Genomic DNA, 13,027 nt, shown 5'->3' on the forward strand with positions numbered 1-13,027 from the left:
TCTGGAAGGTTCTCCCATCTCCACAGAGGAACTCTGGAGCTCTTGGTGGTTCCAAACTTCTTCAATTTAATTATGATGGAGGCCACTGTGTTCTTGGGGACCTTCAATGCTGCAGAAATGTTTTGGTACCCTTAACCAGATCTATGCCTCACCACAATCCTGTCTCGGTGCTCTTCGGACAATTCCTTCGACCTCATGGCTTGGTTTTTTCTCTGATATGCACTGTCAACCATGTTATATAGACAGGTGTGTGCCTTTCCAAATCATGTCCAATCAATTGTAATTACCACATGTGGACTTTACCACAGAGACTTCATCTCAAGGATGATCAATGGAAACAGGATTCAACTGAGCTCAATTTCGAGTCTCAGAGCAAAGGGTCTGAATACTTATGTAATAAGGTATTTAAGTTTGTGCAAACATGTGCAAACATTTCTAAAAACCTGTTTTCGCTTCGTCATTCCTGTGTACCGCATAATTTTTTAAAAGTTAAATGGGTTTCCATCGCATTTTCAACTCTACTGATGGTTTTCTCACAAAAAATGTTGCGTTATATGTGCCCACTATTGTATTGGCACGTGTGCTTTACATATAGCCTACATGATTGAGGTTGAGGTGAGGTTATTATGAGGTTATTATGAACAATAGAGCGAGATTATTTTTAATTGTCAAACGGCAGTCAAGCATTGATCATCATGTCACCAGAATAAGACCCTGGATATTTATTGGAAAGGAGCATCAAGCTCATCACCGTGCACTTTCACCCCCCTGTGAAGTTCATCACCGTGCACTTTCACCACCCTGTGAAGTTCATTATAACTTATTTCATCTGTAGCCTCATAAACTGCTTTCTTTCCCGACTAGTCGTAGTGGGAGGATGTCACACAAGTCATCGTGTGACTCCAAGTTTACTTCAATATTATGGTTATTATATCAATATTTGCGCATAATAGCGTTACCACCGACACTTCTCGCATAATTCATTTTACCGACATAAAGATCCCACCCTGTCTAGCGTATTTTGTTTTGTTGACATTTGGAAAGTTTACAGGAAAAAACTTCCATCAGGCCTGTCATGACCCTTAGAGGATGACATCACTAGAATGAATCATAATTTCCATAGATGGACACAGGGTGGCGCTGTGGTACTGTGGGGGGCACTGCCACCTACCGATGGGCAGCTTGAGCTTCTTGCGCAGGGAGATGCGTCGGGAGCGTGAGCGGGTTCGTCGGTCCGTGGTGGTGCCCGAGTGGGCGGTGGTGCACTCCGACGTGTCCTGCTCTGATAGGCTGCTGGTGTCGCTGGCAGCACTCTGTGACTTGAACATCTTCCTCCAGAAGTCCTTCCTGCCCAGCAGAGCCCCCGGAATCTGTTCATCACTGGGGAGATGGAGAGAGAGAAACAGGGATGGAAAGAGAGAGAGAGAGCGAGACAGAGAGACAGAGACAGAGAGAGCGAGATAGAGACAGAGAGAGCGAGAGCGAGACAGAGAGAGCGAGACAGAGACAGAGAGAGCGAGACAGAGACAGAGAGAGCGAGACAGAGACAGCGAGACAGAGAGAGCGAGACATAGTCAGAGAGAGCGAGACAGACAGACAGACAGACAGACAGACAGACAGACAGACAGACAGACAGACAGACAGACAGACAGTAAATAGTTCTCATCAAACATACATTTTGTGGGGCGTACATTCATGCAGAGTACCAGTCAAAAGTTTGGACACACCTACTCGTTTAAGGGTTTTTCTTAATTTTTTACTATTTTCTACATTGTAGAATAATAGTGAAGATGTCAAAACGATGAAATAACACATATGGAATCATGTAGTAATCAAAAAAGTGTTAAACAAATCAAAATATATTTTCTTCAAAGTAGCCATCCTTTGCCTTGATGACAGCTTTGCACACTCTTGTTAAAAATAAAGAAAAACCTGTAATGAGTAGGTGTGTCCAAACTTTTCACTGGTACTGTATATGTGTGATTGTGTGTGTGTGTGGACTTGTCTAACTATTCTTGTAGGGACCAGAAGTCCCCACAAGAATAGTAAACAAAAGAATTGACAACTGGGGACATTCTGTTGGTCCACACAAGGTCAAATGCTATTTCTAGGGGATTTAGGGTTAATTAGTTTTTAGGGTTAGTGTTAGGGTTAGAATTACGTTAAGGGTTAGGGTTAGGAGCTAGGGTTAGTTTTAAGGTTAGGGTTGTAGCTGGAGTTAGGATTAGGGTTAAGGTTAGGTTTTTGGGTTAAGGTTAGTGAAAATAGGATTTTGAATGTGTACAAGACCGTGTGTGTGAGTGTATGTGTGTGTGTGTGTGTGTGTGTGTGTGTGTGTGTGTGTGTGTGTGAAGAGGGGGTACTCACTGCTCTGGTGTCTGGGGGGGGCGGCTGGATATGCAGCTGCGACACTCGTCTGCAGCGGTGGACGGCTGCCCTCCCTTTTCCCCAGACACACCTGCCTCTGACCTGCACAAAGGACACACAGAACTAATTGTTCCTGACGAGGCTCTAGTATAGTCAGAACCACCCAGGCCAGGTTAGACCCCAATAGTAGCAACTATCAAAGGCTTTGTTGCACGGAGTAGCCGTCTGGAAACATTCCATCCCCCCTACACTGTTTACACTGTCCTTCCCCTATCTAAACCTCTCAGGCACAGGACGTTGATTTGGGGCCTTTGTAGGCATCAACATCTAGGAGAAATACTGTGCTCTTATTCAGATTGCCTGACATTTACATGTGAGTCAATAAGCAGAATGTCTTATCCAGACCGCAGGTAGCCTAGAGGTTAAAAGCGTTAGGCCAGTCTCCAAAAGGTCGCTGATTCTAATTCCTGTCCATGTGCCCTTGAGCAAGGCACTTATCCCTAATTGCTCCTGTAAATTGCTCTGGATAACTGCGTCTGCTAAATGACTAACGTGTAAAATGTAGTTAGTGGATTCATGGTGAAATAGCTAGATGAGACCACATATCACAGTCAAGTACATTTTTCCTCAATAAAGAAGTTATCAGCAGAGCCAGTAGGACAAGACAGGGTTCACTCCATCTGCACGACCTCAACGTACAGACATCCTGCTGTGGGGTTTTTATATGTCTGGGATTGGTTGTTCTATATCTATGGTGCCAACCCACTGGGCACATACGTCAGTTCAACGTTTAGTTTGATTTACATTTGTTTGAGATGTCAACTAACGTGAAATCAATGAAAAAGTTGGCTGAAAAAAACCCTAAATGGCCTTATGTTGATGACTTTCTGCAAAATCCAATCAGTTTTCCACATTGATTCAATGTCACCACGTAGATTTTTTGGGTTGAAATGACATGAAAACAACATCGATTCAACCAGTGGGAGGTCCTTGTTCTCTAGACTACCTCCTGGATGCTGTAGGTTTGGTGACAGGCTCCTCCTTCTCCTCTGGCTTCTTGGTGGTGGCCACTTTCTCGGCCGAGTCCAGGAGTGCGCTCAGTGCCACCCTGCGGAACACGTTGCCATGGGACTCCTTGATGAACTGCACCAGCTGGCGGATGTCACAGTACAGACCCTGGATGGGGGGTGGGGAGATTGAGCGAGAGAGAAGACAGACAGACAGACAGACAGACAGACAGACAGACAGACAGACAGACAGACAGACAGACAGACAGACAGACAGACAGACAGACAGACAGACAGACAGACAGACAGACAGACAATGAACACAATGACTAAATCATTCTCATCAAACACATCAATTGCTTGTGGAACGCCTGTATGTGTATGTGTGTGTGTGTGAGAGAGAGAGAGAGAGAGAGTGTGAGTGCATCTAGGAGAGAGAGAGAGAGAAAGAGAGAGAGACAGAAAGAGATAGAGGAAGGAAGGAAGGAAGGAAGGAAGGAAGGAAGGAAGGAAGGAAGGAAGGAAGGAAGGAAGGAAGGAAGGAAGGAAGGAAGGAAGGAAGGAAGGAAGGAAGGAAGGAAAAGTACATTTTAGACCCCGTGCAAAAACCAACAATGAGCTGACCTCATTCATGTCATTGTGGGGTGTGTAATTGTATGTGTGTGTGTGTTCTCAGTCAGCTAGTCAATAGTGAGAGGACAGTGTTGCCACACTGTACTGCAGTGAGTCAGTATACTACAGTGTCAGCCATCAAGTGGTCCCTGAAGCCTTCTATATGTTACCCTGCACCAGACAGCTGCTACAGAGCCCAATGCCCCCATGTTACCCTACTCCACAGAGCTGCCACCATGTTCCCTGCTCCACAGAGCTGCCACCATACCACCATGTTCCTTGCTCCACAGAGCTGCCACCATACCACCATGTTACCCTTCTCCACAGAGCTAGCACCATACCACCATGTTACCCTGCTCCACAGAGCTGCCACCATGTTACCCTGCTCCACAGAGCTAGCACCATACCACCATGTTACCCTGCTCCACAGAGCTGCCACCATACCACCATGTTCCCTGCTCCACAGAGCTAGCACCATACCACCATGTTACCCTGCTCCACAGAGCTGCCACCATACCACCATGTTACCCTGCTCCACAGAGCTGCCACCATACCACCATGTTCCCTGCTCCACAGAGCTGCCACCATGTTACCCTGCTCCACAGAGCTGCCACCATGTTACCCTGCTCCACAGAGCTAGCACCATACCACCATGTTACCCTGCTCCACAGAGCTGCCACCATACCACCATGTTACCCTGCTCCACAGAGCTAGCACCATACCACCATGTTACCCTGCTCCACAGAGCTGCCACCATACCACCATGTTCCCTGCTCCACAGAGCTGCCACCATGTTACCCTGCTCCACAGAGCTGCCACCATGTTACCCTGCTCCACAGAGCTGCCACCATACCACCATGTTCCCTGCTCCACAGAGCTGCCACCATACCACCATGTTACCCTGCTCCACAGAGCTAGCACCATACCACCATGTTCCTTGCTCCACAGAGCTGCCACCATACCACCATGTTACCCTGCTCCACAGAGCTGCCACCATACCACCATGTTACCCTGCTCCACAGAGCTGCCACCATACCACCATGTTACCCTTCTCCACAGAGCTGCCACCATACCACCATGTTACCCTGCTCCACAGAGCTAGCACCATGCCACCATGTTACCCTGCTCCACAGAGCTGCCACCATACCACCATGTTACCCTGCTCCACAGAGCTGCCACCATGTTACCCTGCTCCACAGAGTTGCCACCATGTTACCCTGCTCCACAGAGCTAGCACCATACCACCATGTTCCCTGCTCCACAGAGCTGCCACCATGTTACCCTGCTCCACAGAGTTGCCACCATGTTACCCTGCTCCACAGAGCTGCCACCATGTTACCCTGCTCCACAGAGCTGCCACCATGTTACCCTGCTCCACAGAGCTGCCACCATACCACCATGTTACCCTGCTCCACAGAGCAGCCACCACGTTACCCTGCTCCACAGAGCTGCCACCATGTTACCCTGCTCCACAGAGCTGCCACCATGTTACCCTGCTCCACAGAGCTGACACCATGTTACCCTGCTCCACAGAGCTACCACCATGTTACCCTGCTCCACAGAGCTGCCACCATGTTACCCTGCTCCACAGAGCTAGCACCATGCCACCATGTTACCCTGCTCCACAGAGCCGCCACCATGTTACCCTGCTCCACAGAGCTGCCACCATGTTACCCTGCTCCACAGACCTGCCACCATGTTACCCTGCTCCACAGACCTGCCACCATGTTACCCTGCTCCACAGAGCTGCCACCATGTTACCCTGCTCCACAGAGCTGCCACCATGTCACCCTGCTCCACAGACCTGCCACCATGTTACCCTGCTCCACAGAGCTGCCACTATGTTACCCTGCTCCACAGAGCTGCCACTATGTTACCCTGCTCCACAGAGTTGCCACCATGCCACCATGTTACCCTGCTCCACAGACCTGCCACCATGTTACCCTGCTCCACAGAGCTGCCACTATGTTACCCTGCTCCACAGAGCTGCCACTATGTTACCCTGCTCCACAGAGTTGCCACCCTGCCACCATGTTGCCCTGCTCCACAGAGCTGCCACCATGTTACCCTGCTCCACAGAGCTGCCACTATGTTACCCTGCTCCACAGAGCTGCCACCATGCCACCGTGTTACCCTGCTCCACAGAGCTGCCACCATGTTACCCTGCTCCACAGAGCTGCCACCATGTTACCCTGCTCCACAGAGCTGCCACCATGTTACCCTGCTCCACAGAGCTGCCACCATGTTTCCCTGCTCCACAGAGCTGCCACCATGTTACCCTGCTCCACAGAGTTGCCACCATGTTACCCTGCTCCACAGAGCTGCCACCATGTTACCCTGCTCCACAGAGCTGCCACCATGCCACCATGTTACCCTACTCCACAGAGCTGCCACCATGTTACCCTGCTCCACAGAGCTGCCACCATGTTACCCTGCTCCACAGAGCTGCCACCATGTTACCCTGCTCCACAGAGCTGCCACCATGTTACCCTGCTCCACAGAGCTGCCACCATGTTACCCTGCTCCACAGAGCTGCCACCATGTTACCCTGCTCCACAGAGCTGCCACCATGTTACCCTGCTCCACAGAGCCGCCACCATGTTACCCTGCTCCACAGAGCTGCCACCATGTTACCCTGCTCCACAGAGCTGCCACCATGTTACCCTGCTCCACAGAGCTGCCACCATGTTTCCCTGCTCCACAGAGCTGCCACCATGTTACCCTGCTCCACAGAGCTGCCACCATGTTACCCTGCTCCACAGAGCTGCCACCATGTTACCCTGCTCCACAGAGCTGCCACCATGTTACCCTGCTCCACAGAGCTGCCACCATGTTACCCTGCTCCACAGAGCTACCACCATGTTACCCTGCTCCACAGAGCTGCCACCATGTTACCCTGCTCCACAGAGCTGCCACCATGTTACCCTGCTCCACAGAGCTGCCACCATGTTACCCTACTCCACAGAGCTGCCACCATGTTACCCTGCTCCACAGAGCTGCCACCATGTTACCCTGCTCCACAGAGCTGCCACCATGTTACCCTACTCCACAGAGCTGCCACCATGTTACCCTGCTCCACAGAGCTGCCACCATGCCAAATCTCTTGCTTTGGACTGAGAGTAGGGATGAAAACTACTGGAAATGCAATGGTGAGAGTGTATTATAAGAGCACTATACAGAATATATATATGATTCTGTGGTCTGAATACAGAAACAACAGTAAGCCTTACACACTCTGGTATAGTGATTTTATAGTTACTTCCAGGGGAGTAAGTTAAAAAACACAATAATGGAAAGATGGTGTGAATATAAGCATGCTCTCGCAGAACATTTTTTAATGCATATTTACTTTATGAATGCCACTTGGTAGACAATTTATTATTCCAGAATGTGGTTTAGACAAATTGTTCATTAGTGCACAGCTCGTCAGAGACAGCATTCATAATTCATTAGGAGTCTATTACCAAACGTAGCAGAATGACCCTTTAATAATTGAACAGGACACACCGTGTAGTCATTGATGTGATTGTTGAACACACTCACGCCCAGCATGCCTTCTGTGTAGGCTACAGTAGATGTTTTCTGTTGCAAAATGTTTTGCTACGGCGTGCCCTACTGACCAACAACCAGACTGGGGAAAATGGCTATAAGACAGAGAGAGAGACAGAAAAAAAGAGACAAAGATAGAGAGAGAAAGAGAGAGACAAAGATAGAGAAAGAGAGAGACAGAAAGAAAAAGACTAAGACAGAGAGAGAGAGAGAGACAGACAGAGAGGGAGAGAGACAGAGGGGGAGAGAGAGAGATAGACATTTTTTAATGCATATTTACTTTATGAATGCCACTTGGTAGACAATTTATTATTCCAGAATGTGGTTTAGACAAATTGTTCATTAGTGCACAGCTCGTCAGAGACAGCATTCATAATTCATTAGGAGTCTATTACCAAACGTAGCAGAATGACCCTTTAATAATTGAACAGGACACACCGTGTAGTCATTGATGTGATTGTTGAACACACTCACGCCCAGCATGCCTTCTGTGTAGGCTACAGTAGATGTTTTCTGTTGCAAAATGTTTTGCTACGGCGTGCCCTACTGACCAACAACCAGACTGGGGAAAATGGCTATAAGACAGAGAGAGAGACAGAAAAAAAGAGACAAAGATAGAGAGAGAAAGAGAGAGACAAAGATAGAGAAAGAGAGAGACAGAAAGAAAAAGACTAAGACAGAGAGAGAGAGAGAGAGAGACAGACAGAGAGGGAGAGAGACAGAGGGGGAGAGAGAGACAAGGCAAGAAGGGCCTTCTATGCCATCAAAAGGAACATAAATTTCAACATACCAATTAGGATCTGGCTAAAAATACTTGAATCAGTCATAGAGACAAGGCAAGAAGGGCCTTCTATGCCATCAAAAGGAACATAAATTTCAACATACCAATTAGGATCTGGCTAAAAATACTTGAATCAGTCATAGAGCCCATTGCCCTTTATGGTTGTGAGGTCTGGGGTCCGCTCACCAACCAAGATTTCACAAAATGGGACAAACACCAAATTGAGACTCTGCATGCAGAATTCTGCAAAAATATCCTCCGTGTACAACGTAGAACACCAAATAATGCATGCAGAGCAGAATTAGGCCGATACCCACTAATTATCAAAATCCAGAAAAGAGCCGTTAAATTCTACAACCACCTAAAAGGAAGCGATTCCCAAACCTTCCATAACAAAGCCATCACCTACAGAGAGATGAACCTGGAGAAGAGTCCCCTAAGCAAGCTGGTCCTAGGGCTCTGTTCACAAACACAAACACACCCCACAGAGCCCCAGGACAACAGCACAATTAGACCCAACCAAATCATGAGAAAACAAAAAGATAATTACTTGACACATTGGAAAGAATTAACAAAAAAACAGAGCAAACTAGAATGCTATTTGGCCCTAAACAGAGAGTACACAGTGGCAGAATACCTGACCACTGTGACTGACCCAAACTTAAGGAAAGCTTTGACTATGTACAGACTCAGTGAGCATAGCCTTGCTATTGAGAAAGGCCGCCGTAGGCAGACATGGCTCTCAAGAGAAGACAGGCTATGTGCACACTGCCCACAAAATGAGGTGGAAACTGAGCTGCACTTCCTAACCTCCTGCCCAATGTATGACCATATTAGAGAGACATATTTCCCTCAGATTACACAGATCCACAAAGAATTCGAAAACAAATCCAATTTTGATAAACTCCCATATCTACTGGGTGAAATTCCACAGTGTGCCATCACAGCAGCAAGATTTGTGACCTGTTGCCACAAGAAAAGGGCAACCAGTGAAGAACAAACACCACTGTAAATACAACCCATATTTATGTTTATTTATTTTAACTTGTGTGCTTTAACCATTTGTACATTGTTACAACACTGCATATATATAATATGACATTTGTAATGTCTTTATTGTTTTGAAACTTCTGTATGTGTAATGTTTACTGTTCATTTTTATTGTTTATTTGACTTTTGTATATTACCTACCTCACTTGCTTTGGCAATGTTAACACATGTTTCCCATGCCAATAAAGCCCCTTGAATTGAATTGAATTGATAGACAAAGAGACAGATTGAGACAGAGAAACAGAGAGAGTGTGTGTGTGAGAGAGAGAGAGAGAGAGAGAGAGAGAGAGAGAGAGAGAGAGAGAGAGAGAGAGAGAGAGAGAGAGAGAGAGAGAGAGAGAGAGAGAGAGAGAGAGAGAGAGAGAGACAGACAGAGAGGGAGAGAGAGAGAGACATAGACAGAGATACAGATTGAGACAGAGAGACAGAGAGAGACAGAGAGAGAGAGAGAGAGAGAGAGAGAGAGAGAGAGAGAGAGAGAGAGAGAGAGAGAGAGAGAGAGAGAGAGAGAGAGAGAGAGAGAGAGAGAGAGAGAGAGAGAGACAGACAGACAGACAGACAGACAGACAGACAGACAGAGAGGGAGACAGACAGAGAGGGAGAGAGAGAGACATAGACAGAGATACAGATTGAGACAGAGAGACAGAGAGAGAGAGAGAGAGAGAGCGAGAGAGGGAGACAGACAGAGAGGGAGAGAGAGAGACATAGACAGAGATACAGATTGAGACAGAGAGACAGAGAGAGAGAGAGAAAGACATAGACACAGATTGAGAGAGAGAGAGAGAGACATAGAGACATCCTCACCAGGTTCTCAGGGCTGTGCAGTTCGTGCGTGGTGGAGGCGCAGCGAGTGATCAGAGACTTGAACATGCAGCCCACCACCACTGCCTCCATGTTCTGGGCCAGTGACTTGTTGTCCCCCGTGGTGAAGTTGTTCCCGAACCCGGCCTTATCTTTGAGCAAGGTGGAGGCGGGAGAGACCAAACATTGCAAAGGGGTGATACAGGTCAGAGCAGTAGAAAATGGGTACAAAATGGACACTTACCCAGGTTACTGTATAAAACAATTGAGCTGAAATAAACTCAAAGAAAAGGGGAAGGGTACAGGGGCAAGGGGACAAGAACAGGGGGACAGGGGACAGAGGGCACAAAATCATAAGCATGGATGAGAAGCAAACTGAAAAGGGATCAGGGTTACGATAAGGATACATGCACGTGACTAAGGCCTGCTAGAGTCAAGGATCTGATCTAGGGTCTGTAGCTAGGTCAGAGTGGAACGACATCTCTAAAGATTTCAACTTAATTGACTTGTTTATTGTATTGAATTTAATAGAATCAACTTGATTGATTCCCAGAGAGGGGAAAATTGGATTTGTCACCATAGATATCAGAGCAGGTGGTTCCAGATTCAACCATTGGTCTAAATAATGTAATTAACTTGATATAATTCATTGAATAACATGTCTTAATTGATTCCTAAATACTTTGGGTGAAATCTGCGAATTGCAGGTAAAATAGATGGAATAGATAGATTGATAAATAGATTATATAGATTAGATAAATAGATTAGATAGATTAGATATATAGATAGATAGATAGATAGATATATAGATAGATAGATTACATATATAGATAAATAGATTAGATATATAGATAAATAGATTAGATAGATTAGATATATAGATAAATAGATTAGATAGATTAGATATATAGATAGATAGATTAGATAAATTGATTAAATATATAGATAGATAGATTACATATATAGATAAATAGATTAGATAGATTAGATATATAGATAAATAGATTAGATAGATTAGATATATAGATAAATAGATTAGATATATAGATAGATAGATTACATATATAGATAAATAGATTATATAGATTAGATAAATAGATTAGATAGATTTAGATATATAGATAAATAGATTAGATAGATTAGATATATAGATAGATAGATTACATATATAGATAAATAGATTAGATAGATTAGATATATAGATAAATAGATTAGATAGATTAGATATATAGATAGATAGATTAGATAGATTAGATATATAGATAGATTAGATATATAGATAAATAGATTAGATAGATTAGATATATAGCTAGATTAGATATATAGATTAGATAGATTAGATATATAGATAGATAAGATATATAGATTAGATAGATTAAAAATATAGATAGATAGATTAGATATATAGATAGATAAATTACATATATAGATAAATAGATTAGATAGATTAGATATATAGATAAATAGATTAGATAGATTAGATATATAGATAAATAGATTAGATAGATTAGATATATAGCTAGATTAGATATATAGATTAGATATATAGATAGATAGATTAGATATATAGATGAGATAGATTAGATATATAGATAGATTAGATATATAGATAAATAGATTAGATAGATTCGATATATAGATTAGATATATAGATAAATTGATTAAATATATAGATAGATAGATTACATATATAGATAAATAGATTAGATAGATTAGATATATAGATAAATAGATTAGATAGATTAGATATATAGATAAATAGATTAGATATATAGATAAATAGATTAGATAGATTAGATATATAGATACATAGATTAGATAGATTAGATATATAGATAGATAGATTACATATATAGATAAATAGATTAGATAGATTAGATATATAGATAAATAGATTACATAGATTAGATATATAGATAGATAGATTAGATAGATTAGATATATAGATAGATTAGATATATAGATAAATAGATTAGATAGATTAGATATATAGCTAGATTAGATATATAGATTAGATAGATTAAAAATATAGATAGATAGATTAGATATATAGATAGATAAATTACATATATAGATAAATAGATTAGATAGATTAGATATATAGATAAATAGATTAGATAGATTAGATATATAGATAAATAGATTAGATAGATTAGATATATAGCTAGATTAGACATATAGATTAGATATATAGATAGATAGATTAGATATATAGATGAGATAGATTAGATATATAGATAGATTAGATAAATAGATTAGATAGATTCGATATATAGATTAGATATATAGATAAATTGATTAAATATATAGATAGATAGATTACATATATAGATAAATAGATTAGATAGATTAGATATATAGATAAATAGATTAGATAGATTAGATATATAGATAAATAGATTAGATATATAGATAGATAGATTACATATATAGATTAGATAGATTAGATATATAGATAAATAGATTAGATAGATTAGATATATAGATAGATAGATTAGATATATAGATAGATAGATTAGATATATAGATAAATAGATTAGATAGATTAGATAGATTAGATATATAGCTAGATTAGATATATAGATTAGATAGATTAGATATATAGATAGATAGATTAGATATATAGATTAGATAGATTAGATATATAGATAAATAGATTAGATATATAGATAAATAGATTAGATAGATTAGATATATATATTAGATATATAGATAAATAGATTAAATATATAGATAGATAGATTACATATATAGATAAATAGATTAGATAGATTAGATATATAGATAAATAGATTAGATAAATAGATTAGATATATAGATAAATTGATTAGATAAATTGATTAGATATATAGATAAATAG

At 42.3% G+C, this 13,027-nt stretch overlaps 1 protein-coding gene across 14 annotated transcripts in view; it reads right to left on the reverse strand.

The window, feature by feature from the left end:
• Positions 1 to 13,027, reverse strand: part of LOC139532643 (protein unc-80 homolog) — a 106,500-nt gene that overhangs the window by 66,889 nt on the left and 26,584 nt on the right. For all 14 annotated transcript variants that reach the window (XR_011666626.1, XM_071330531.1, XM_071330528.1 and 11 more), the window contains 4 exons: positions 10,171 to 10,319; positions 3,374 to 3,543; positions 2,368 to 2,469; positions 1,172 to 1,380 (listed from right to left, as the gene is read on the reverse strand). Coding sequence is in view for 13 of the 14 variants with exons in the window: in XM_071330531.1 (XP_071186632.1) it covers positions 1,172 to 1,380; positions 2,368 to 2,469; positions 3,374 to 3,543; positions 10,171 to 10,319 (630 nt within the window). In the remaining variant the exon portion in view is untranslated. The remainder of the gene's footprint in view (positions 1 to 1,171; positions 1,381 to 2,367; positions 2,470 to 3,373; positions 3,544 to 10,170; positions 10,320 to 13,027) is intronic.

Source organism: Salvelinus alpinus, chromosome 10 (assembly GCF_045679555.1).
Source record: "Salvelinus alpinus chromosome 10, SLU_Salpinus.1, whole genome shotgun sequence".
In the NCBI taxonomy this organism is placed as follows: Eukaryota; Metazoa; Chordata; class Actinopteri; order Salmoniformes; family Salmonidae; genus Salvelinus; species Salvelinus alpinus.